Here is a 26,475-nt window from a genome sequence, read left to right on the forward strand (position 1 = left end):
TTCTCTGCAGAAGAGAATGCACGTGCCAACCTACTTCCCAGTTAGATTCATTTCCAAGTGCTCGACCAGTCAAAAATTCATAAAAATCAATGAAGGTTTGGAAAGGACCTCAAGGATCATCAAGTTCCAGCCCCTCTGACACAAGCAGGGTTGTCAACTGCTAGATCAAGTACTACATCAGATTGCCCAGGGCCCCAGCCAACCTGGCCTTACACACCTTCAGACCATGGCGCATCCACAGCCTCTCTGGACAACCTGTGCCAGCACCTCACTACCCTCTCAGTGAAAAACTTCCCTCTGACATCTAATCTAAACCTTCTCTCCTTTAGTTTAAAACCTTTCCCCTTGTCCTATCGCTGCCTACCCTTGTAAAAAATGTAATTTTCCTCCTGTTAAACTCCATTTAAATATTGAAAGGCCACAATGACGTTTCCCCACAGCCTTCTCTTTTCCAGGCTGAACAAGCCCAGTTCCTTCAGTCCATCTTCATAGGAGAGGTGATCCAGCCCTCAGACCAGCTTCATGAGCCTACTCTAGACCCTCTCCAGAACTTCCACATCTTTCTTGTATTTGGGGGCACCAGACCTGGACACAGTATTCCAGCTGGAGCCCCACAAGGGCAGAGTGGAGGGGAACAATCCCCTCTCTCTCCTTGCTGGCCATCCCTCTTCTGATGCAGCCCAGGTTACTGTTGGCCTTCCAGGCTGCAAGAGCACACTGCTGGCTCATGTTCAGTTATTCTCCTACCAGGACCCTTAAGTCCTTCTCAGCAGTGTTACTCTCAAGGAGTTCTTCTGCCAGCCTCTATACATATCCAGGATTATTCTGAGTGCAAAACGTTGCACTTAGCTCTGCTGAACCTCATTATGTTCACACAGGCCCACCTTTCGAGTTTATCAAGGTCCCTTCCTTCTGCTACATCAACTACACCACCATCAGCTTGGTGTCATCAGCAAAACTGTTGAGGGTGCAATCAATTCCATCATCTATGTCACTGATAAAGATATTTAAGAGTAGTGGTCCCAAGACAGAACTCTTGAAGACTCTGCTCAAGTCTCCACCTGGACACAGAGCCATTTACCACAATCCTCTGGCTGGGATGATCCAACCAGTTCCTTATCCACTGAACAGTCCACCCTTCAGATCTCTCTCTCTCCAATTTAGGGATAAGGATGAGAAAGAAAGAACACACGTTAAACAAAACATGTTAAAGTGTTAAATTAAAAAAATATATATCTTTATTTCTACCTTTTCACAGTACATCCTGGCCATGTATTAACTATAATAATGAGTGCATGTCAAACTGGCAGTGTACCATCCTGCAGGATGACTATCACAAACTGTCCTGTAGTTTGTTACAAGGAGACAGAAACGTATATTGGAATGTCTTCTTCTAGAAACCTCTGCTTACTTTTTTGCTGGAGGAACAGTGCTTACTGATATACATGTTACAGTATTTCCACGGCAAAGAAGGTGAGATCAAAAGGAAGTTGCCTTTCTCTGGAACATAAGGCCAGTGAACGTCCTTATCCTCTAGATAATTTAACAAGCCTTGGTACAACTTTGAGAAACGCTGGCTTCATTAGAGTATGGTCCATAATGTCAGAGAAACCTATCTAAATAGTTTACAGTCTTTCTTACGTACTTTCAGACACTACAGCCCATAAGGAACAGCAGTGGAGAAGGATCAATATCTTGGGCTAATTTCATAAATATAAGGTACATATCTTCAGTAGAAGACTAAAATTGCCAGATGTGCAGAATTTCCCTGTTCTCACCAGAACTATCAAGTTCACCTTCCTCTACCTGATCTTTTTTCATAAATATATCTGTTCTAAGCATAACAATTATAGGATCCTAAGGTCCTATAGCCACATAAAAGTGTGGTGAGAAAAAGAATAAAAAGACTTTGTGTAATCCCCACTTGAGTCCATGTTATCTTAAAAATTCACCTCACAGCTTTGAGGCTGTTTAAAAGTGAAAAGAGAGATTTGAGAGTTTGATCACTACTTATGAGGGTGCTTCAGGAACAACCCGAAGTATTTTAGCAGAGAACTCCTGAAGACAAGTGTCGTCTCTCCTTTAGCCATGAACAAAAGCAACAGAAGAGGCTCATCTTCTGCCCCGAACAAGACAATGCCAGTTCTAGAACATTAAATTTGATAGTGTGAACTTGCAGTATCATTTGTACAGTGTGCCCGTAACAACGCTTTAGGATGAGAAGTTCAGCAGGAAGTATTCATTTTCTTTGGGTTTATTTTAATGGTTAAACAAGTGAGCAAGAAACTATTTTCTGAATGCTTCTCTTTCCTATTTCCTTTCAACACAAATCAGAATTGAGGTAACAGTGCTGGGTAGGAGAGGCCACCCCGTAGGTCACTTCAAAATCTCAGAGCAATTACTCTGCATTTGTAACCGAAACAAACGATCCTCACATGACCAGCACTGCCACATCAAGTGGTACACTGAAGAGGAGAAATCTCTTTAGAAACAAACAATTGCAAAACTCTGACCTCCAACCGCCTTCAGTTTTCCCTCAGATTTGTCCTTGCAGAGTCAGAATTCCCAGCACAAAGCAGCAGCACTGGGGGAGCTGCATTCAGGACTTGTGGGCATTCAGCAGGACAGAGCAGGCCTACAGTTACAGCTTCACAACAGCACATAGCATTGACAGCAAACACAGAATGAGTATTTAAACACAACTCCCTCATGCTGTATATTCACTCAAAAACATGCCCCTGCTGGCATAGAAAATGACAGCCTATTCATGGCTGAACCACAGAGCTGCAGGTCAGTCTTCAGGCCCACATGTCACCTCCTCCCTCATATCTCTAAACAGCACTTTACTACAGGGCACCTCATTTCATCCACCACCAAAAAGGTTTTAATCACATGCCACGGTGCAAGCGTCTTGGTGCAGCACACAGCTAAAAAAAAAAAAAAAAAGATCCCTGCACACAGTTTCAAGCAAGTATGAGAAAAAAGGGAAGACTATCTACCCCACTTCAAAAGGGAACTACAGTAATTCAGCTGGCCGCTATCAAGTCTGGGGAAAGGCTGTTGATTTACTACAGTACGATGAAAGGGGATGGGAGCTAGAAATTTGGCGTCTCCACCACTGCAGGCTTCCCACTGCAGTTCATTATCTGTTGTGGGCGTATTGTTCCAACGGTGAAGGTTGTATCAGGTCAAAGACTGAAACAGTAGGCCACATTGTGGTATCCTCAATTCACATTTGCTTTGCTTTTGTAGATTTGTAATAGGTAGGTTACATAGAGAGTTCTTTTATTCATCATAATTAAATATTTTTGTGCCCTTATGAACATGAAAAGGTGACACAGAACTATCTCCTTCTTTCACTCATGATCTGAGTCAATTTTATATTTTGTGCTATCATTTTTCCTTCATTTTCATTCTTTCCATAAAGCATTAAAACAGAGCTTTAAAAAGGCTACTAACTTCCAGATCCTTTTTCAAAGGTTTTATTTTTTATGTAATAAACAATTCAGATTTACCTTTTTTTTTTTTTTGTATTGAACCCACATGGATACACACATCCAATCATCTCCAATCTTACTTGCACAACAAAACGTTTAAAGATGCGCGTTTGCTAAAACTGCAGCAGAAAATTATTTTATTTTCTTCTAAGGACGCAAGTTTTGATTAATTCTGAAGCTCTGGAGAGATAATGAATAAAGCTCTGAAAACAGAATTTCTTCACATAGCTCTGCCTAGAGAGCTACATTTTTTGTAGAACATTATCTGATTGAGTGTAAAACTGCAGTTGGTTCACCAAAGAAGAGAGGAACAAAGACAACTCTTATTCCACACCACAGGAGATGTATAATTTGAGTTACATGAGAGGAAAGAGAACACTTTACCTACTGACACTACATTCATATCCCAGGCCAATGTTGCACCCAAACAGCAACAAGTTTCCTTTACTCATGGCACTACAGCTAATTTCTGGTTCTATTTGGCTCAATATCCCAGCTGTAAATTGCTATTAGCAATTATGATCCATGTTACAATTAAATAAGTGGTTTCAGATAAATGAAAAGAAAAAAAAAAGGTCAGTTTCCTGCTTTAAAGACTCATCAAGAGATTTTAAAGTGCTCAAAGAAGAAAAATGAACTTACTGAAAATACACCAGCATCTTTTTGTACCACCCTCAGAGAAGAAACTCTTATTTATTTCAAAGACATTGAAACTAAAACACAATTTCAGGCAAAAAATGATTCTTTAAAAACACACAAAAACCCAGACCCATTTACAACACTTAAAATTATTTCAATGGCACTGTGGGTTTAAGCAGCTAAAATTACTGCAATTAGCTGTTCTTTCTTTAACTTCTTGGTGGCTTTGGAAGATCATCTTAATTAAACACAGTAAGTGATTCTCTGTTAAGCAGAGAATGGTTTTGTTGGTATTTCTAGTTGTTTTTCCCTTAAATATAATTTTTCCTAATTGGGAAACAAAATGGTATTATCTTAGTGCTTTCAATAGGAACTCAGATTTCTTGAACAAAATTAAGTATAGCAGCAAATTATTTAACATGCAAGTTACATATTTTTCCATCTGTATATTACTGTGTGGATTATTGGCTGGATCTTATAGCTAACGTTCGTGGTTTATGACATTGCAAAATCCTATCCTTACAGGTCACTAAAACAGCTTTAAATGTGCTGCATAGACAATAAGATAAACAAAGCTTTTGCAGCAATTACAGCATGCCAAATAACCAGATACTCTCTCCATAGCCTGAGCCTTTGGCACTCATGAAAGACTGTCAAATGTCTTTAATTGCTTCTGCTCAAACACCTTCTCCAAGTGCCATCCTTCAGTCCCTAATTTGTGGATGTGAAGTTTGTTTACATGGTAAGACACCCATCTCCAGGGAAAAGCTGGATGTCGCCTCTTTACTTTCATGCCACAAGTTTTACCACATCTACTCAATCCTAAATACATCACAACTGCACTCAGCAAACTGGGCAAGAATCCCATATGAGCCACCTACCAGAGGTACACAAAAATCTGACACAGGTAAATAGAAACACCTGTTAGCCACTGCTGACTTTCTGCAGCAAACAATCTCAGCCATTCTGAAAGGCTTGCTGGTTATTTTACAGAAATGAAGAGGGCAATTATGCTGCTCTCTAACTGCAAATTGAGCGTCTTATAATGTCCACATATAAGGGACATAAAGCATTATACATTTTAATACAATGTAGAAATTTATCAACACCAAATTTACTGAAGTTTAGACATTCTATCAAAGGCCAACTTATTTATATTTCTTTGCTGTATACTTAGTTGTATCTCTTCCCTGAAATTCAGCATTTAAATTTGTGTAGGCAATTTTAAATTAAATGACAAATTAATCAATGAAAAAGTCAATGCACCATACTTGGTGGTAAGTGTACAATCCAATCATCTTGTCTAACTTATTTGAAGCTTGGAAACTCTAATGAATGAGAAAAAAATAACCTTCAGACTTGTGCTTGCTATAAATAGGCTTATTAACTATAGACTATTTATATGCATGGTGTAACAGCTGCAGACTTCCAGAAAGACTTGCTGAACAACTTGCAGAATGTGTTAAGAGACAGTCAAATGTACTATCAGCTGAGCATTAGTTCCAGTTAAAGTGAGCATATTCCTGCAGCACTTGAGCATAGAAACTGAAGTCCGTGGATGTCAGGCAAAAGCAACGAACACAGATCCAAGATATTTAAATCTGACTTCAGGTTTGCAATGCCAAGAAACAAAATTATACAAGCAAACAGACCACAAGCTGTACTATCTTCTTGTGAGATAAGGAGGAGAGGAACATACTTGTCAACAGTTCAAGATAGTGTTTTTCCTTTCCTTCACAAAGAGTAACGTTATCTAAAGTCCTCCGTATGATTTGGAAGGGGAAAAAGGAGTGAGGACATCACATTTTAGAGCTCAATAATAACCGCTGGCAAGAAGCTGGGTGACAGACGTTTCCCATTTGGAATGGTAGAACATGCTCTGCTCTGCTGAGCAGCACATCACAGAAGAAGGTGCTCTGTAACTGTAGCTCATATTTATAGCTTACAGCAACAAATTCCATTAGAATGACGGAATATTATTTCACGAAACAACTTCTCCCACAAGCAATACATTAAACTTGGCACACGTAAAGGATGAGAGAAATCCTTGTCCCATTGACATCAGTAAATATACGAACTAAGCACAGTCACCATTAAACCAGGCAAACAGTTAAAAAATAAAGCCCAGAATTTTAAATAATACAGAAGTACTGAGACAGCATTAACATCCTCCCTGCTGAGCTAAGGAAAATCCTACTTCTACTTATCAGCAGTTGAAAAAACACTGATTTGGTGCAATTTCTAAAGCAGTACAGTACAGCAGTACAGAGAATATTGTTTCATCTTACATCATGGTATTATTCCATTCTCCACCCCGTATATGACAATTTATGTATGATTAGATGAAATGAGATATGGGCTAGGGGGTGGAAGTTAAGCAGTGTATATCAGGCCATTATACACTGTTCTTGAGACTAATATTTCACAAATGTGGTTGTAAATTCCAACACTGAAATGGAAATCAGATGTCGAGGGACTTTGCAACTACCAGAAGAATAACCATTTCAGTTTTTCTTTTGTTCAAATCTGTAAACCAAGTCTATGGAATAAATGACAGAATAAAAAACCAATGGGGAAAGCAAACATGAATTGTGAGAAATATATTTTTCAGTGTATATAAAGAAGAATACATACAGAACCTGTAGTGCAAAGTAAATTTTCTGTTGAAGGTCCTTTAATAGACCCTTCATTTTTTTCCTTTTCAAATTCAACTAAAATTGTAACATAAAGAATTGGAATTTGCAGAACTTGTGCACGACAGATAAATTTCTAAATACTAGTATTTCCACAAAAAGAAAAAATATGGATGTAAAGATAATGATACAATAAAAAAAGATTTAGTTTCTATTTAAGAAGTCAAAACAGTGCTGCACTGTCTTAGGTGTCTTATCATTACTTTATATGCTTACATATAAAGTTTCTAGTTTATGCACTGTAAGTGTAGAATCCCATTCCTAAACACATAAAGTAGTTTAACTTTTCTGATTGGAATGACTGAATCTGGCAGGACCTTCTGGCCATCTGGCCCACCCCTGCTCCAGTAGGGACATCCACAACAGGGGGCCCAGGCAGCTTCTGAACATCCCCAAGAATGTTGGGGATCCCCAGTGCTCCGGCATCATTGCTGGCTCATGTTCAACTTGGTGTCCACCAGGACCCCCAGGCCCTTTGCTGCAGAACTGCTCCCATCTGGCTGCCCACAGCAGGTGCTGATGCCTGGGACTGCTTCTCCCCAGCTGCAGGGCTTTTTCACTTCTCCTTGTTGAACTTCTGTCAGCCCATTTCCCCAGCCTGTCAAGGTCCTTCTGGATGGCAGCACAGCCCTCTGGCACATTTGTCACTTCACCCAGTTCTGTATCATCAGGAAAACATGCTGAAGGCGCATTCTGCCCCACTGTCCAGGACTTCAATGAAGGTATTAAATAGGACTGGACCTAGTATTGAGACCTGAAGTGCTACAGTAGTTATAGATCACGTAAGTGCAGTGCCAAAGGCCTTAATGAGTATTCACTGCTCTCCTCTCATCCATCAGGTTGATCATCTAATAGCAGGAACTTACCAGATTGGTCCAAGCATGAGTTTCCCTTGATGAACTCATGCTGAATACAGAATCATTTCTTTGCCCTTCACATGATTGGAATTGTTTTCCATGCTGAGCTGTTCTATCTACCACATTCCTAGGGATCAAGGTGAGGCTGACCAGTCTGTAGTTCCCTGGGTCCTCTTTCTTGAATATACAAGTGACACTGGCTTTCCTCCAGTCTTCAGGCACTTCCCCCAGCTACCATGACCAATTAAGGATTATTGAGAGTGACCTTGCAATGATACCTGCCAGTTCTCTCAGCACTCATAGGTGCATCCCATCAGCAATAACATTTTATTAACAATCATTTTAAACAAACCTTCCTGGTAACGTTGCTTTACAATTTATTTTGCTTTGCCAAATCATAATAAACACCTTTGAATCATCGTGACTACAATTTACAATGAAGTTTCAATGAAAAACAGCAAGGCCTTTAAGGTCTCAGAAGCCTAAGGGACTCTTTTTTAGGCTGATGAAAATGTATAAAAACTGTGTAACAATTGTATAAAGCAACAAGAATGAATAATATAATGATATCAAAGTTCTGAAGAATATACTAATGAGGCAAACCAAGGAACAGAGCCTATCTTAAAAACCACAGCAACTGGTGGTCAGGCACATCATTTTTACCAACTCTCTCTGCATCTTGTTCTCCAAGCAGAAGTGCAAAGCATGAAATTGTAACAAGTGAATTCACAATATGTGAAGTCTACCCACATTTTTGCTGCTGGTTCAGCATCTTTCAAGAATACCATCTCTCCGACCATTAAAAATTCTAACTGCTATATATTTGAGAAATTGTTTCTCTCAGTTACTACAACCACAAGTTTCTTGCCATAACATCTCTACTGTTTCGTTCCCATACAGTTGAATTGTTTCTGTCAATGTTTCAGTGCGACTGACCAAGCCAAGTTCTTTCCCTCTTTCACCTCAGCTCCAGCCTTCATGTTTTAGATTTCCTTCCTACGCCACTGATCAAACCTTTCTCCACATTGGTCCTATTTGTTTGAAGCTCTGAATCTGTACCAAACAGATCTTTACATCCAACCCACATGTTCTTAGACATACCATTTTCCATTACATTTCCATGAAAATATGTATTACTTTAACACTGCATTCATCGCCTGGACTACAAACTCACAAACTCTTTTGCTAGTTCTTCTGTCATAGAAGGTCTAACATATAGTGTGCCCCTAACAAATAGAAGCATGTTACTACAGCTATTTGACTTCTAGCAGTATACAGATGATCTTACACTAATCCTTGATATCTGGCAGTAGCATTTTTGGCACTTACTTATTCAGAATGAAAAATAGAATATAGTTTCTTCCCTCCTTCTTCCTCAACATTGTGGTTTCTTACTTCATGCTTCAGGCAACTACTACATCTGCCAAACCAAGAACTACCCTTTAGATACTCTTGTGTATTAGAATGCAAGAAGGATCTGCTGTAATTTTAGAAGATATCTTTTTCAACGTGGGAAAAAAAAAAATGCTTCCACAATCATTCTGTAAACCCTATGTGTATTTGTAAATTATTACTGAAATAAAATCCCACAGTAATTCTTCAAACTACTCTGTGGGAGTAGAGACAAAGGAATGAGTGGGAAGAAAAAAAATATTACAGTGGATCTGCTTACATTGGTATCATCAAAAGGACTACAAAACTGTGTGCTTAGACACGTTCACCAGCAAACTAACTGTTCCAATGTCATTTCTACCATCACAAATACCAGTGGCAGTTTAGCAAGAAAAGTAGCTAAAACTCAACATTCAGATCATAGTCTTCATCTCTGGTCACTGTTAGCCTGGCACTTCAGCAACTAAAACACAGTCAGTTGCTTGCCAGCAGGTTGAATCATCCCACTTGAAAGAGGTGCAGCTCCCATTGGACAGCAAGCAGGGAAGGCAGATAAAGCCAATTTTAATTCACACTGCTGTGGCTCACATACTGACAGCTCCTGCGCTTCAGTTGGCAAGAGGACAATCCTTGTAAAGATCTGATGCCTTGCTTGCACCCCATGGAGCTCATCCCTTGCTTCTGTTCTTGCATCATAATTTATTTTCAATAGCGTCTACTCTAAAATGCTCTCTGCCAAGTATTAATTTTATGTGATCTGGAATATTGTAAATGCTTGACTTCTGTTTATGCAATCTCTGTTATCAGGATAAAAATACTGCCCATTTTCACAACTGTTTCACCTGTCAACAGCTACCTTTACAAAGTACGGCATGAGATAAAGGACAGCTGCATAAGAATATTTTGGAGATAAGTCTTCAGAATATGTTTGGTTTTTTATTTCCCAGGAAATTTTTCATATAGAGGCCAGTGAGGCACTGGAACAGGTTGCCCGAGGAGGTTGTGGATGCCCCATCCCTGGAGGCATTCAAGGCCAGGCTGGATGTGGCTCTGGGCAGCCTGGTCTGGTGGTTGGCGACCCTGCACATAGCAGGGGGTTGAAACCAGATGGTCATTGTGGCCCTTTTCAATCCAGGCCATTCTATGGTTCTATGAGTCTATGATCATCAAGCTGAGAGACACAGGACCTGGAGACCTCTCAATGATCAGCAGAAATGGCTGAGCAAGCCCTGTGCCTGTTCTTAGCTGCCCGTTTGTAGATACGGTCTTGTCATTTTGATATCATCTGAATATTACAAACATCATGTTACACTAGTGCACCTAAACCAATACCTTCCAGCAAAACTATCAGAAGTATCTTTTTTCAAAGCTGTTCTGAATCTTCCATAAGTATACACTCATTCCACTGATATTTCTGACTCCATCAAAGCAGTATAGTGATTTTTGACTGTTGCCCCCTGCAAACATATAAGTCACCTGTAAGATGTATTTGTTGCATACCCAGATATCAAGATTTATATAAAAAAAAAAAAAAAGCCTACTTGAGAACTTACTGGTCATTCAGAATCTTAAGGAAAACTACTGCCAAGTTCTCCCCCAGAAGAATTAAATGCTTTCAGTCAGCTCTTGGGTTTTTAATGAGCAGTTCAGGTTTTAGAAGAATTGCCAAGCTCTACACACCACAAAATTGTGCACTTTGGACTGAAAATTCCATTTGCAGACTAAAAAAAAAATAAGAAAAACAACAAAATTGTCAAGTCAAAAGAAAAAAAGTTTTCCTCCATATCGGAAATTTCTTATTAATTTGACTTTTTATCATGACAAGACCTCTATTTAAGAACAAACTATGGAGGTACCCTAACTCCAACAAGGCACATCATAAAAACAATCCTCCCAGTACTAATGCAAAGTCCTAATACTAATAAAGCACACACACATACACACACATGTACACTGAGTGAGAAAGAAACCAGAGAGAGAGTAAACAAAGAATTGTTAGGAAATGCTTTATGTTCTTCGAAATTTTGGGGTCCATTTGCTGCAAGAAATAGTACCCTTTCTCCTTCTTTCCCATCAGTCTGTGACTATGAAGTAATGGGCTGGCACTTTGGAAAACCTAATCTCCATAATCATCTCCTCAATTCTGAGAGTAGCTGTGACAAGCATCAGCTTACAGTCACACAAGACAACCTCACAAAAGGCACTTACAAACCCTCCAACATTTTGAAATGAATAGCAAAACAACCCACATGGAGTAAATGTGCTAATGGAGCCATAATGTGATGGCACCAGGCTCTTAAAACATCTCTGCTCAAAACTCCATTGTATGCATGGATTAGTTTGAACATAAAGATATCTGGAAGCCACATCAAAGGGCTAATGGATAGACATTTTGTTAACATATGTAGAACTGATGCCAGGCCATAAAACAACATTGTACTGAGTATTACACATCTTCAGAGAAGCCCTTTTTTTCCCTGATACTTTTTTTTTTTGCTGGAGGAGGAGGGGGCCGACAAATTATTTCTTTCCTTATGTGCATGAATGCCTAACAGACTCAGAAGCCTGGACATTTTTATGTTCTCTTGTTCCCTGGAGTTTTGCCCAATATCACAAATTCCAAGAAGGGGCTGATTTTTGAAATAGGGAAAGGAAAAAGAATGTAAAAGCAAATAAACTTCCTTTTCCCTTGTAGAACAGATTCTGTTACATCAATCACAGATTGGTAAAGAACTTCATAATCTATTACCTTAGCATCTCTGTTTTGCAGGTCACTCCTAGGACTGCTACTTTCAAAGTGCCATCCAAACTTGGCTCAGAGCTACAGCACATTCTTTAATGGCCTTTTAAGCCTGTGGTGTTCCAAACAGTCACTTTTCAAATGGTACTTTTTGTAGATATGGCACTCCATAAAAAACAGGAGGCAAAAAAGCAGTGTAGAGTGAATTCCTGGAACAGCTACTCAGGATTCTACAAAAGTCACTTATAAGCCTCTCTCTTTGTGCTTTACGGTATTTATGCCAGATCATAGGATAATGAGCAATCATTAAATGTATGTACTTTGTAAGGCACTTAGGAAACTGTTTTCCCATCACTTATTAAGTGTAAAGTAAGTAAAACAGCACTGTACACCAAGAAATATGCAGTACAGAAAGATACTGAAAGTCAGGCTTACAGAAGAATTACATCTTTATCCGCTTTGATACCTTTGCAGTTAATCAAATATTTTGCAGTTCCATGTTTGGCACATTAGGTACATCGAAGCCAGACTAGCAAGAAACAGCCACACTATGTATCATTTCCCCAGTGATGGGAATGGTTGCTTCTGCACTTTAAGACCAGTCATGCTACATCTGCATTAAAATGAAAAGACAAACATGTTTTACTGCCAGCTCTGCCTGAATTTCAAATGAAAACCACATTAGTTAACTCGTGAATTTCTCAGTCAGTCAGTCTCCAGTGTCAGTTTACACAGCCTATACAAAACAACTCACCAGTACACAATGCAGTACAAAAGGATGCTAACAGTATTGTCCCAGGTTCAACAACATGCTTCAAAAACCCCTTCCCCAAAACAAAAGCCAGGAGCAGACTGCAATAGCCTGGAACCCAGCAGGTTCTGATGCCATATTTTTTTCATTTAACAAAGTCTTTGGCTCAACTGTCAGGAGTCATATGGGCTGAAATACGTTAAGCCCCACAGCCCACAGGTTTTCCACTCCCCTGCTGTCCTAAGCACCGTGGGAATGTGATTCCAAGCTCAGGAATGTTGCCAGGGCATCAAGTCATAGCACGTTTGGTCCCACTACTTCCTACCGACTTACATGCAGAAAAGCTTGATTTTGAATGCATTATCTTGTGGGCACAGCCTCACCTCCTTTGGGCACTTAAAAGGATCTGGGCTTCAGCAGGAACTAAGCAAGCACCTGAGGAGCAACAGTGATGATGCTGGATGTCTCTGGGTGCGTGTGCTCAGAACATGCAGTCATGTCAACCGCGACATCAGCAAGGATGCTGTATGGGAGAGCTGCGCCTCCCTAGCTTAGGAGGAGTAACACAAGAGAAAGCAGAACAAGGACACATCAGATTGCACTGACACTGGGATAAGGCACATTTACCTTTACAGTTCAGATTTTTTCCACCCCAATTAAAAACTTAGCAGTGCAAAATTGCAACTTCAGGTAGGCTTCAAAGTACACTTATCTTACTTGGAGCAACTGACATCGAAGCATTTGTTTACTGCTACTGCCTGGCCAAACCAAAAGGACAGATCCAAACAGAAGAAATATCACCGGGTTAACTGTTCAAACAACCATTACTGGGTGCATGGAGATGTGCACCCAAGTCACATCACTTGCTTTTGAAGATTCGTGCATGAGCTTCACCTTCACAAAGCAGTAATTATATTTCTTGTATTGCTTTAACTTATTCAGAAATGTAAATGTATTAAAGTTAAGCATGGGAGCCTAACTAAAGTTTTGCAAGTTCAACAATTCTATCAATTATCATGACATCAAACACTCCTTGCAAAAAAAGGAAACAAAGCACTTGTAGGAAAACAGGCCAGCAGTATTTCAACTACTTTATTTTTTATTTTATTTTTTTCCTCCTCCATTGCTACATGCCTGAATCCACCAAAAAAAAAAAAAAAAAAAAAAAAAAAAAAAAAAAGTCACATGGAAAAATGACTTAAAAAGGAGGCTCTGAACTGACATGCTGCAGGAGTGGTCAGCGGTGAAATAATAATAATCAACACTGCTTGCAACAGATAGAGTTTTTAAACAATTATGTCTTGGTAATTACTTTTAACAAACATGCTAACATCTCAGAAGGAATGAATGATTTATAAGCCAGGCAGTATATTAAATTCCAGTAAATACATAGACAATCACAGGCATTCCTAACATAGTTACATCTAGAACTGTGTCACTTCTCACCAGACTTCATCTGTATTCCACAGTGACCCTCGTTTTCAATTCTGTTCCAGCTTTTAACTTATAATTAACTGCAATATCTGTGATCAGTAATGTTTCACAGGTTCCAGACTAATTTGAACTGCATTGCTCTTGACCTTTGTCACAGCTATACCACCCACTGCTGATTTCTTACCCAGAGTTCAGAGATACAAATTTGCCTTTGTTTCATTTCAAACCTCAAATTGAAATTTTGGCCCACAGGAAACAGCACCTTTCTCTTCCACTGGACTTGTGACGCATTTCTAAACACTTTGGCATAAAAGGCATTGCAAGAATTTGGGTCTGCAATGTATTTTTTTGCCTGAATAGTTAGATTTTTCTGGATAACAAAGGTGAATTAGCATGGTGAAGCATCTATTAAGCTTCCAAGAATTGAGCACTATAAAACCTAAACATTCACTTGTTTTATTTTTCTGTTCCTTGGTTACTTTTTCAAAGTGTGTACACTACCACTCCCATTAACATCAGCAGGGGGTTTGTAAATAAGCCTTTTCCAACATTTCAAAAACCTGAGCTTTTTGGGGTAAGAAGAGATCACAATCTACTTCGTTACTTAAAGACACAGAGCAGGATAGCAAAGAACATTTGAAAGCACACTTGAAGATATATTTGGACATTTTATAATCCAGGTTGAAATGCCATACTATTGAAATCCACCAAACCTAACTCAGGAAAGGTAACATATTAGCTAATTAGCACATTACGACCTCTTCAGATGGCACGTACTTAAATTATTTTATAGATTTGGGCACTGTCTTTAACTCAGTACACATTCTAGGAACCTAAACTCATAGCCAATGGTAGGAAAAAAATCAACCACAATGGTCATTACTTACCTCTTCGTCCAGTGATCAAGCTTCTGAAATTGCATACTTGTGTTAATACTGAGAATTTTAAGCCATCAAAAGCCAAAGGTATGTGGATAGTGGATAATCAACAAACGCACAGTTAGAAGAGTGGCATGGCCAGGATGGTATTTTACAGGATTATAGTTAGAAAGATTATCATGGAGGAAAGAAACAGTCAAAAACAAAACGCTCACTTGTGTCCCAAGCTCACAGTAAAAAGACTCCAAAAGGAGAGATCTCCAGAAAGAGAGCCTTCCTCAGTGGCAGTCGGCCCTTAAATGGGGTCTAGGAGAGGTGCAGCCAGGCTCCACGCCACTGGTCGCACAGCTGAATTAGTTCACCTGTGCTCCCATGGCTGACGCAGTGCTTGCCTCAGGTGATCAATCAGTGGTTCAGGCTGCGACTCAACAGTTCCCATACACTGTGGAACTTCTATCTTGGAACAGATACAACATTGTAACAACTATGGCCACTTTACCCACTGAAGTTGGAAGTTTACAGTGTTTAGAAAGCCATCATGGCTCAGCAGATGTACTTCAGCAGCAACTCCTACTGCTGCTACAAGTGAGGTTGCACCAACATTTTCATGAAAAAACATACTGCCAGAAAATTCATTCTGTGTTTTAATCTGACACAGAAGATCTCATACCAGGGATAAGTCCTCCAGCTCTACAAATGTACTTTGTATGATTTTTGGCTAAGAACTTGGAAGAAAAAGGAAAGCAACAAGAATGTCTTGAAATTGAAATCAGCAACCAGTGTTCAAACAGATTGCAGATACTTCTTAGCGTAGACGGTTCCTCCTATCTGAGACACACACAATTTCAGCCAAATGTAGAAAGTAAAATTAAATTAAATTAAAATTAAAAAAAATAAACTGACATCCTATATTCATTTTCAAAGTTAAGGAAATCTCAAGAAAACAATTTTATTTCCAGGCAGCGGAACAAGCTTTCTTTAGCTGATGATGAAACCACTTGTAGATTACTAATAGAAAAATAAGCAAATTTCAAGTACAAATCCTTCTGGTAACCATAACTTTAACTAATTATTTAAAAAAACAATTGTATTATTGCAGTGCTAGGATTTCACCTTTGCTTGCATAGGTGCTCTGCAATATCTGTGCAGATAGCACTTCTTAACGCAAGCTTTAAGTTTGGAAATGAAGTAAGATGTTAAATTGCGCACAAGTTAGTTGAATTTCATGTTCTTAGAACAGAGCAATGCTTATAGTCTTGTAAAACAGCACATCTGAGTATATTCAAAGCCAGGCTGGATGTGGCTCTGGGCAGCCTGGCCTAGTGGTTGGCAGTCCTGTCAATAGCAGGTGGGGTTGAAACTAGATGATCAGCATGGTCCTTCTCAACCCAGACCATTCTATGATTCTATGATTACAAATGAGCCAAGTGGTTTCAATCCTGCTACCTGGAAAACAACTAAATGCCAAGAAGTCCAAAATGAGGAAGAACAGGTGATCAAGAGATACTTATTTGAAGGGTATTTTATGAATAGATGTTCTTTGGGGTTTTCTTCACATTTTTAAGGGCAAAATGAGTTTATTATTGTATATTCTCACTCACCTGCTCTGGGTACTTGCTTCCAACTATTTCTGCCACCGTGTTAAAAGAAGCAGAGTCTGGGTAGGTCCTGGCTCCCATCTTCAGGTACACAACGATCTTAGTGCCTCGGAAAGACATCCGTGACATCATTTCAGCATCTTCCACAGAGATGCAAGCAGTGGGAATCTGAGGTATACCAGACTGGTAGTTCTGCCAGCCAGTATGTGGGCTACAGGAAAGGAAAAATGAAACAGTGTTAACAACTTAGCTTGTAAGTTATTATCACCATTATAGAATTATTAAAAAGAACACTTCCACTGCCATCCCCAGCACACTGTCAAAAGGAATATATTAGTTATGTTGGAATAAATCTTTCTAAAAAATACCTCAAGCGGTTTTATACTAATCAGTATATCTGACCGTCACCATTCCTGGGAAGCTATTCTGTGTCAGCACAATTTAGGTGCTTTGACATTACAGTAGTAAATCCTCTGATACCACACTTTGCTGCTTCATCAGGAAGAAAAACAATGAAAAGTCGGTAAGTGCATTTTTTTTCCTGTGACAAATAACCAAAATAATATTCCCTACTTCACCTATTTCAGCATCAGAGCGGCTATCAAAATGATATCTACTTTGAAGAACACTAATATGAGAGACTTCAGATAGACAATGAAACCATAAAGTACACATTTACTCATTCTCAGTGCACTTGAGACTTCAGCCACCACCTGCTGATGAAGTAAGGTATTTTTAAAAAACAGTAAACTTTAAACAAATGATGCAAAAATGAAGAAAAAATATACACCATTAAATACTTCCATTCATCTAAGGAAATGTGGAGATAAAATTAAAAAGAAATCACACAAAAATCACAAAAAGAGTGTTAATCTTACAGTTACACATTTTCTTTCACTAAGATAGCACTAGGTAGCCATATTTCTTCCAATATAACTCTGTTTTCTCCAAGAAAGCTGCAGATGTTTCACGACTACGTACAGCATATATTCCCCTTCCAGAAGCTCCTTCTGTTCTACCTGAGGTGACTCCATGTCTAGCATCACAGACTGCTAAAAGTTAATGGACAAGTTCTTTAACAAGTTCCTTCAACGTTTTTTCCAAATTAGGCCATTATTGATCTCATTTTCTGGTGCCATGGTTGAGATCTTTGGATCAGATCTGCAGAAAAACTAATGCAGAAAAAAAAAGAGAAAGTGGGAACTAGATGTATGCCCAAATCTGAAAATACTCCTGATACTAAAACAGTCATTTTCTTTGTTTCCCGCTCATTAAGTGGGAACAACATCACTCCTTGCTTCAGAGACTATGATGAGGACAGACTCAACGCACACCTCAGAACCATTCTGATTTCACAGTAATGACAGGAAATTGACTGTTATACAACTGCATGTCCTAAATCCCAAAGTAAGCTTAGAACTGCACACTGAAATATTAGGGCAAAACGCTGCATGAGCTGCTCTTCAGTACTGGCCATCCTCTGCACTGAGATTTTATGCTGAAATAATATTGATACATCTCTCACCAGATTTTTCTCCCTTCATTTCAGGTTTACTTCATAATTCTTGTGTTTCAGATGCTGCCCAAGAGAGGCATTTCCAATATACATAAAATGCTCAGTCATGTAAAAGCTTCCTCAATACTCATGAATACACTATTTATCTCTATTACTAAATAATGACTTTATTAGTGAAATGCCTGTGAATGAAGTTTCCAGAAGAAATCTCTAAAACTAAACTATTTTCTTACCTACTTGTTGCCCTACAAAGGGCTGAAGTTGAAGCTTTGAGGCCAGATTACAGACATTTCTCACACTAGCTATTAAATTATCCATATGTTTTAATCACAGAATTGCTGAGGTTGGCAGATACCTCTGAAACCATCTGGTCCACATTCTCTCCAGCAGACATCCATAGCTGCTTGCCCACGGCTACATCCTATACATGAAATCTTCACCCATATGCTACTTACAGCAGTAGACACATATTTATACATATTTAAACAATAAATCCGTGTCTTTTAATTTGGAAAAATACATTTGAAATATTCCTGAATATGTGTGGAGAGATCCACTTTCTAGAGATACAGATTAGATAAAACGGGAGAGATTATTCAGTAGTTCTTCAGAGTAAATCCCTCTCATCTCAACAACAGTAACACGTATCATACATAGTCCATAACACAACTAGACAAGATATATGAAAGCATTTATCTGAAAATAAATACTAAAAATCATCCACAGTCCGTTCATTAGGTAGCAATAGTTTAAGAAGTCATTGCTCCTTGCCAGGAAGGCCGTGCAAGTGGGATGCCCAGTAGCTCCCCTTGAATCCCCAGACTCCAGAGAAATTCCAAGCAGGCATTTCCTAGCTGATGTGAATGCACTCATGTAGGCTTACAAGTTGAGATCTTACGGATTTTTTCTTTCCTTTTTCCCCTGCAACAGTCCCTCACCCCAATTTTTAAACTACTACGAGAATTTGCTGCACATATTCAGTATTCATTTGAGAGTTTGGGGATATAGTCAGAATGCTAACCAGGAGACCTTCCAAAAAAAAACAAAACAAACAATACACTGGAAAAAAAAGCCAACAACCAACAGTATGATCATTTTATGTATTAATGGTCCAAAAAAATTTAAATTTCAACAGCTGTGCAGAAACAGTTAAATGAGCCCATTCACCTGCATCTTCTGGCAAGATTATGGCTAGTACTAACATGCCGTGGAACTGCTGAGCAGTGATAATTCAGGTTTTATCACCACCTGTATTGATTCTATTCCTCTTATTACTTCCCAGATGCTCAACAAAAGAAATCCCTAAAATCATATTTGTTTCTCCCGTGTAAGCAGCAATCACATTTCTTTCGGATGCTCACTCGCAGCACTCCATGGTAACTGTGAATAAGGCTCCTGACAATGCAGTGAGATGCACGCACGTTAATACATCTGAAACAAACGACCATCTACACGTACTGTGCTTATCTAGCCAGCACCAAATTAAACCCAGAAGACACCTGGTAGTCTTGTCTTCTTTATGCCTGAGTTACTTCTTTACCAGGATTACTACGCTAAACTCAAATACCCAATCATGACTTTTTGCCATAGGCAGACAGTCAGCCACTGTTGAGCTGATATTGGGATTCCAAGGAAATGAGTGAATGCCCAAGAGACTTGATAGGCAAAAAGGAAGAAGAATTCCAAGAGTTACCACTATGAGGCTCAGTGCACCATACTGTGCATTCCTAGAGCTACAAGGCCAACTCACAGACCTGATAATAGGTAATATCCCTGGAAGACACTGACAATATTGGGATATACCTGATTAAAGTTTACATGTATGCAAGACACAAAATGTGTTCAGTATATCTACATTAAAAATTGTGTAATAAAGTGTCAAAGAGGATACTTAAGTGCTAAGCTGTGTAAATTAAGCCCCTTTTATGCAGAGATAATCAAAAACTCTAGCAGCTGCTGACCATATGGCAAGACCTAAGCAAGAACTATCTAAACAAATCAGAGAAATAAGGCTGTGTGTAAAAGATGAAGACAGACCAAAGCACTCCTGAGTTTGGCTCAGAAGAGAGCAAAGAAAAAGTGGTTCAGGAGAGGGAAGTTTTGTAGCAATGGACAGAGAAGATTTCTTTCACTGTGCCTGAACAAAAATGACTTTGTGGACATTCTTTCCAAAGAAAAATAATTTTACTGAATAACCAGACTTGCACCTTTCATTCTTTGCCCCTCAAAAACAAAAGGAAGTATTATAGAGAATCAGCTCAAAAGCCAACCTGATTGGTTTTCCCAACACTTGCTCTTCATAGAATCATAGAATGACTTGGGTTGGAAAGGAACTTTAAGATCACCTGGCTCCAAGACCACTGCTATAGGCAGGGACAGCTTTGTCTAGACCAGGTTGATCATAGCCCCATCCAGCCTGGCTTTCAGTGCCTCCAGGGAGGGGGCATTCACAGTCTCACTGGGCAATCTGTTCCCGTGTCTCATCACTTTCACAGTAAAGAATTTCTTCCTAATACCTAGTCTAAATTTACCCTCTTTCAGTTTAAAGCTATTTCCCTTCATCCTGTCACTACATGCCCTCGCAAAAGTCCTCCCCAGCTTCCGGAAGGCCTTTATAAGGTACCCCTACAGCCTTCTCTTCTCCAGGCTGAACAGCCTCAACTCTCTCAGCCTGTCCTCGTAGGGGAGGTGCTCCAGCCCTGTTTACCTTTGTGGCCCTCCTCTGGATCTGCTTCAACAGCTCCATATCCCTCTCATGTTGAGGGCCCAAGAACTGGATGCAGTTTTCCAGGTGAGGTATCGTGAGAGCAGAGTACAGGGGCACAGTCATCTCCCTTGACCTGCTGGTCAGGCTTCCTCTTGGAGGCAATGAACCAGCATTCATTCTTCAGTGCTTTCTGTTCTCACTTGGGGGTGATGTCAGCTTCTGGTGCTTCAGAACAACACAGTCTTGAAAACGATGTCATCCAGCAAAACTTTAAGGGTAATTACACCATGTCATATTTGACATACCTGCATTCCGATACCACAGTTTGGTGTTCAGTAATGGAGAGGGGTTTGAGTCTATTATTTTCTAACACAAGCACCTGTTCTTTAGATTTTAGTTCTACAGCATTACCTCACATCCATATTTAAACAATTTTTTAAAACTACTTAAAAACACATTGGGGTAGGTTCATTCTTTACAAATCTGTTAATGTTAAAACCTCATCATCATCTAGTCTTGACATTCCCATTCAACTCTCGACAAGATTCAGATAAATAAGGCTGTTGGGTTTTGCTTCTGATAAGCACTTAGATTTCACATCTTGGAACGTGAATTTAATGGAATTTAAGAAGTATCACGGTACGAAAAACAACAGTAGAAGCTCCGACAAATAAAATATTCTCTCTTAAAAGTGCCTGTGAAATAAAGAGTATGAAAAAAATGTGGTTTGCATCTTACAGAAAAGTGCAAAGAAACAGTAAAAACAGTCAAGAGGCTGTTAGATAATTAGTCTGTCTTCCAAGAAAAGTAAACAAATTTGGACTCACTAAAAGCTGTTGATGAAGGGATACGCTGCTGCTGTCAGATGTATTCTGACTAGTTTTACTGTGTTAGCTGACCTTGCATGGTTCATTACTTCATTTCTTTACTACCAGCCCTTATCTCCAAGGTAAGCTAAAATGCCCACGGACAAATATGAAACAGTGCTCCAAGCTAAACTGAATTCTCTAATAGAAAATGCATCTCAGGTTGAAGCCTCAGGCAAATTTAACAGTATTCTAAAGGTACAAGTGAGCATGGTATTACGAGAACTCTAACATGATTCTTAAAAAAAAAAAAAAAAATCTCTTAGTGTAAAAGCATACAGAGATCTACTTCAGCCGCCATGTATATACACCCCTGTGCACAATTCTTCACCCTGACCCTGGGTTAGGAAATACAAAATCCAGGTTGCCTGAGTAACCTCAGTTTATCCCTTTACAATGCTTTCATTAAAATGCTTTCCTGACTTACACTACAACTGTATTAATCTCTAGCTTATCCATAGGGAGATCGCAGCCTTAACTCAGTAATAAAATCAAAGAATCATAGAATGGCTTGGGTTGAAAGGGTTAAAGATCACCTAGTTCTAGTCGCTCTGCCACCCACCAGATCAGACTGCCCATGGTCCCATGCAACTTGCCCATGAATTCCTCAGGGATGGGACATCCACAACCTCTCTGGGCAGCCTGTTCCAATGCCTCAGCATTCTCTGAGTAAAGAACTTCTTCCCAGTATCTAACCTAGATTTCCACTCTTTTAGTTTGAAACCATTTCCCCTCACCCAATCATTAGACCCAGGTTACTCAGCCTTTGCTCATAGAGGAGATGTTCCAGGCCCTTTATCATCTTTGTGGCCCTCTGCTGGACTCTCTCCAGGAGATCCCTGTCTTTTTTGTACCAGAGAGCCCAGAACTGGATACAGTACTCCAGGTGAGGCCTGAGAAGGGCCGAGTAGAATCTCATTAGATTCGTGTGGGCCCACTTTTCAAGTTTGTCCAGGTCCCTCTGGATGGCACACATCCCTTCTGTTGTACCAAGTGCACCTCTCAGCTTAGTGTAATCTCCAAACTTGCTGAGGGTACACTCAATCCCACTGTTTGCATCATTGATAAAGATGCTGAAGAGCAATACAGTTGAAGAGTAACAGGATTGCATTCTTCTCATACTTCTGCTCACCCTCACAAACAAAGCTTTACATTTTAAAGGAGTGATGTTACAGAAGATGCTATTGTGATTCTGTATCAAAACAAAAGGGAAGCCTTCACACCTCAGTCTCCTGCTTACCTGTGGAGAACAGCTAATGTGACTGCCTCACCACAGTATCCTTCTATTCATCAGCAGCAACATGCCAAAGGCTAAACGCCACTTGATTACATTCCCTTTTCTTGCACCACAGGAGACCTACACAGATCTTGTTCTTGGGCACACTCATACACTGTGTACACATCTGTTCAAGATTCCCATCGTTATCTGGATAGAGAGGCCAAGATGTCCTTACCCATAACAGAATAAGCCAAAATGTGAAAAGTACTGATAATCTTCTCAGAAGAATTAGGTCTTCAGAAATAAAATTGAGACTATTACCCACTTACAGTCACTTGGCAAAATATAAAGGAAATAAATTCAGCCTAATTTTTTGTTTCTGTCATCATTTGTCCCAAGATTCTCTCGCTTTATTTGCTTTTTATGTTGCCTTTTAGGATTTTCATTTGTTGATTTACAGCAAGTTGAAATAATTGCAAGGCTGTTAAACTGGAAACAAAACATGAATACACAACGAAAATTCTGAGAAACTATGAAGCAAAAGCATAACCTTGTACAATTATAGAAGATAATATAGCTGCCTGCTGTCAGGCAAACGAGTTATGCAGTCTCTTCCAGATTACATGTACCAACCTTTAATTGGTGTAGCATCTGCTGAAAGTCTAACAAAGTGTACAAGAGACTCCAGAGACTTTTGGTCTTACCAAAGAAAACTCCTTTTGCAAAAGACTACTGCATCACACCGTAACCATACGGGCTCCATTTAAATCAACGTTTGGAAAACTACATCTCATCAGTGCTAGGCATTCATTAAAATTAGGGTTTACCAAATAAGCATAATAGCTTTGACATAATTAGATATCTGCTAGGCTACAGTACATAAATAACATGTATTTCATTATAACATTCAGTATCACATGCACCAAGGGAATGCCATGACAACCACAGAAGTTTTTAAAAAACAGCACAGATTAGATATGCTTTGTCAAACAACCAGCAGAAAGCAACTGTTAATGATAAAATGATCAAGTGGAAAAATCCAGTGAGTTTCATCCCAGGACTGTATGACTGCTAGGAAAGAGGAACAGCCTGTACTAGCCTTCCCAAACTTGAGTACGAAGTGGAGACTTGCATCAGCTGCTCTTGTTCTGTAAGACACTTTCTGCATCCTGCAGGCATTAGGCAGATTCTCCAGCAGCTGGCAATACCTTGAGGGAACCATTTAAGCCACACACCTGTTTGGCCTTCTTGTGTTCAACAAGAACAACCAACCTCCTTCCTGCTGCGTTAACATCCCTGCCTAGTGGGACCACAGCTGCATGCTGCACATTACCATAGGTATGCTAGCAGAGGGCTCCTGGAGGGAACACCAGTGACAATGCTAATTGCCAGCAGCTGCAAGACTTCTGGCTTCAGGGATTCCTTTTTCTTTTTTGGTTGAACTCCTGGCTTCTCAGCCTTGAGCAGAATCTGTATTTATATCTTCAGTGACCTCACAATCACCAGAATCTAGTGAGTACACAGGACAGATTAAAAAAAAACTTTCTGCTAACAGATGTTGTATTTTATACCTACAGGAAGGATGTAAATAAATCCAAACACAAAAGAAAACACATTTTCTTTATTTGGAAAGCAGAGAATGTAAGAGGAGTCACAGGGCCAGCAATACATAAGCAAACTGTAGCCGGCCAGCTGTCCAGAATACTTTTCTGGCCCTCACACCTTCTCCACTTAGTGACATTCATTATTATCAGTAAGGAATACTCATGTTAAAATGATCATCCACCAACAGGTGTGAAGTGGCATCACAGCTTTCAGGAAAGGACCAATTACCACATCAGTGTGTCCCAGTCTCTGCCTCGTCAGAGAGTAACTGTTCTCAGGCATATACACAAAGTGACACTGGAGCTTTACCCTCCTCCAGCATGGAATGCAAAGCATTAGGGCATGGGAAGGGCAGGCTCCTCACCCTTCAGAGAGCTGATCGTGGTAAAGGGTAGCACATAGGAAACAGCTTTCAGTGAGCTGAGCAAAAAGGATAGGAAAGGAAGATACCAATCTTGGTCTCACTCACCATGAAAATTCTTCCTTTCTAACAGGTAACTGCGGAGGAACATGGAGAGGAGTAAGGGAAAAGTTTCAAGTCCGAAAATGAGAGGGTAGATGGAGCTTTCCCTCCTTCCTTCTCTACACCTCACACCCTCCTGAGCAGTACACTCTATGGGCACTGTCCTCCCTAAGAAGACTAAAATTCAAGCCCATCTTAAATGGAAAAACAGTTAGGAATTGCCTCTCTCTGCTGCTGGTGCTGCAACACAAGGCCTCATGCAGATACAGATTTACATTTTAAGAAGTAAGGCTTAAGGGTCAGCAGGGATGCAAGGAAAGTCCAGAAAAAAACACCAGATATGAATGTGAATGACAGAGGGCTAACGTGACCCTGGAAACAGTAGGAGAAAGAAGAGCATCTGAGCACCAAGGGCAACCATTTAGATGGACAAAAGGAGAGAACTTTTAACAGTAAAAAACTAGACACGATAACTTGAATACCATCATCATAAATAACGTGAAATTAAATGTCGGGAGTGAAACAGAAGAGAGGAAATAGAAAAATTTAGTGATTTTTCTGTTTATGGGTTTTCACAAAATATCAGTAGAGCTTCCATGGCCATTAATTAGAAAAGAAAAAAAAAAAAAAGCAAGCTATAAAAACTGACTAATTTAGGGGGTATAAAGGATATGCAAAGAAAGAGCAAAGGACCTGACTGGATGAAGCATCAAGCAGTCATCAAACCAAAAGAAACCAAGAGCTACTATAAGACACTCGTTGAGCCTCTTCATTTTCTGAAGAAAACTGAATCTTGGAAACATTCTCACTACACAAATGCTTTTCCTGCTCCCGTAGATTTCATTTCTATAGAGTAATGAACTCCTTTTAGATGTTCTATTTAACAAGGAATAAAATCCAATACATACTATGTTTGAGTGAAAAAAAGACAGATGAGGGTAAAAGAATAAAAATTATTCTAGCAAAAAAAATATATAGAGAGAGAAGGGATACCACCTATTTTCCCCCTCTAGTAAGAGATCTCAGTAGCTCCACATGAAAGTAGCTATTTTAGCATCACCTGATGCTAAAATAGCTACTACCTGATGCCCATGCAGTTCACACATCATACAAAGATATTCATGAAATCTAAAATGAAATTTTTGAGCATTCAAGGTACATTATCTGTCACTAACTTGACAAAATCATTCTCCAATAAAACAGTATGTTTTTATTTTCAAAACACAGACATTTCTGCCTGTCACCTCAGAGTTAGATATATTTCTGAATTTTTCAGTCTCAAATTTGTCATTCGCTGTAAGCAGAAAAGTTCCTTTTAGCAACAGAACATATTTTTAAAGCTTATTACAATGTTACAATCACTCCTCAAAATTAGGACTAAATACTGAGCAGCATGGCAAAACGTCATGCCAAGCACTAGCACTCTTTCCCTGGCTGTATTTAATGACTGTGGCACATTCTCCCATGAGCTTCGTAATCTAAATCAGATAAAATAGAAAATCTCCCAGCAGGTCTGTGTTTCCTCTGAACAGCTCCTCTCCCTGCAATTAGTCCTATGCCTGGTAAATGAAGAGTACGGGGCTGAACAAAATCTTTCCAGTGCAAACCATACTGGGGAGA

General features: G+C 39.5%; 1 protein-coding gene across 1 annotated transcript in view; it reads right to left on the minus strand.

The window, feature by feature from the left end:
* CPQ (carboxypeptidase Q) overlaps positions 1-26,475 on the minus strand; it is a gene marked incomplete at its 3' end in the record, with an annotated part of 153,745 nt that overhangs the window by 81,449 nt on the left and 45,821 nt on the right. Inside the window, exon 4 of the mRNA XM_079533031.1 lies at positions 16,483-16,690. Within this exon, the coding sequence (XP_079389157.1) occupies positions 16,483-16,690 (208 nt within the window). The remainder of the gene's footprint in view (positions 1-16,482; positions 16,691-26,475) is intronic.

The sequence above is a fragment of the Tetrao urogallus genome, assembly GCF_951394365.1.
Source record: "Tetrao urogallus genome assembly, chromosome: 3".
Taxonomy (NCBI): domain Eukaryota; kingdom Metazoa; phylum Chordata; class Aves; order Galliformes; family Phasianidae; genus Tetrao; species Tetrao urogallus.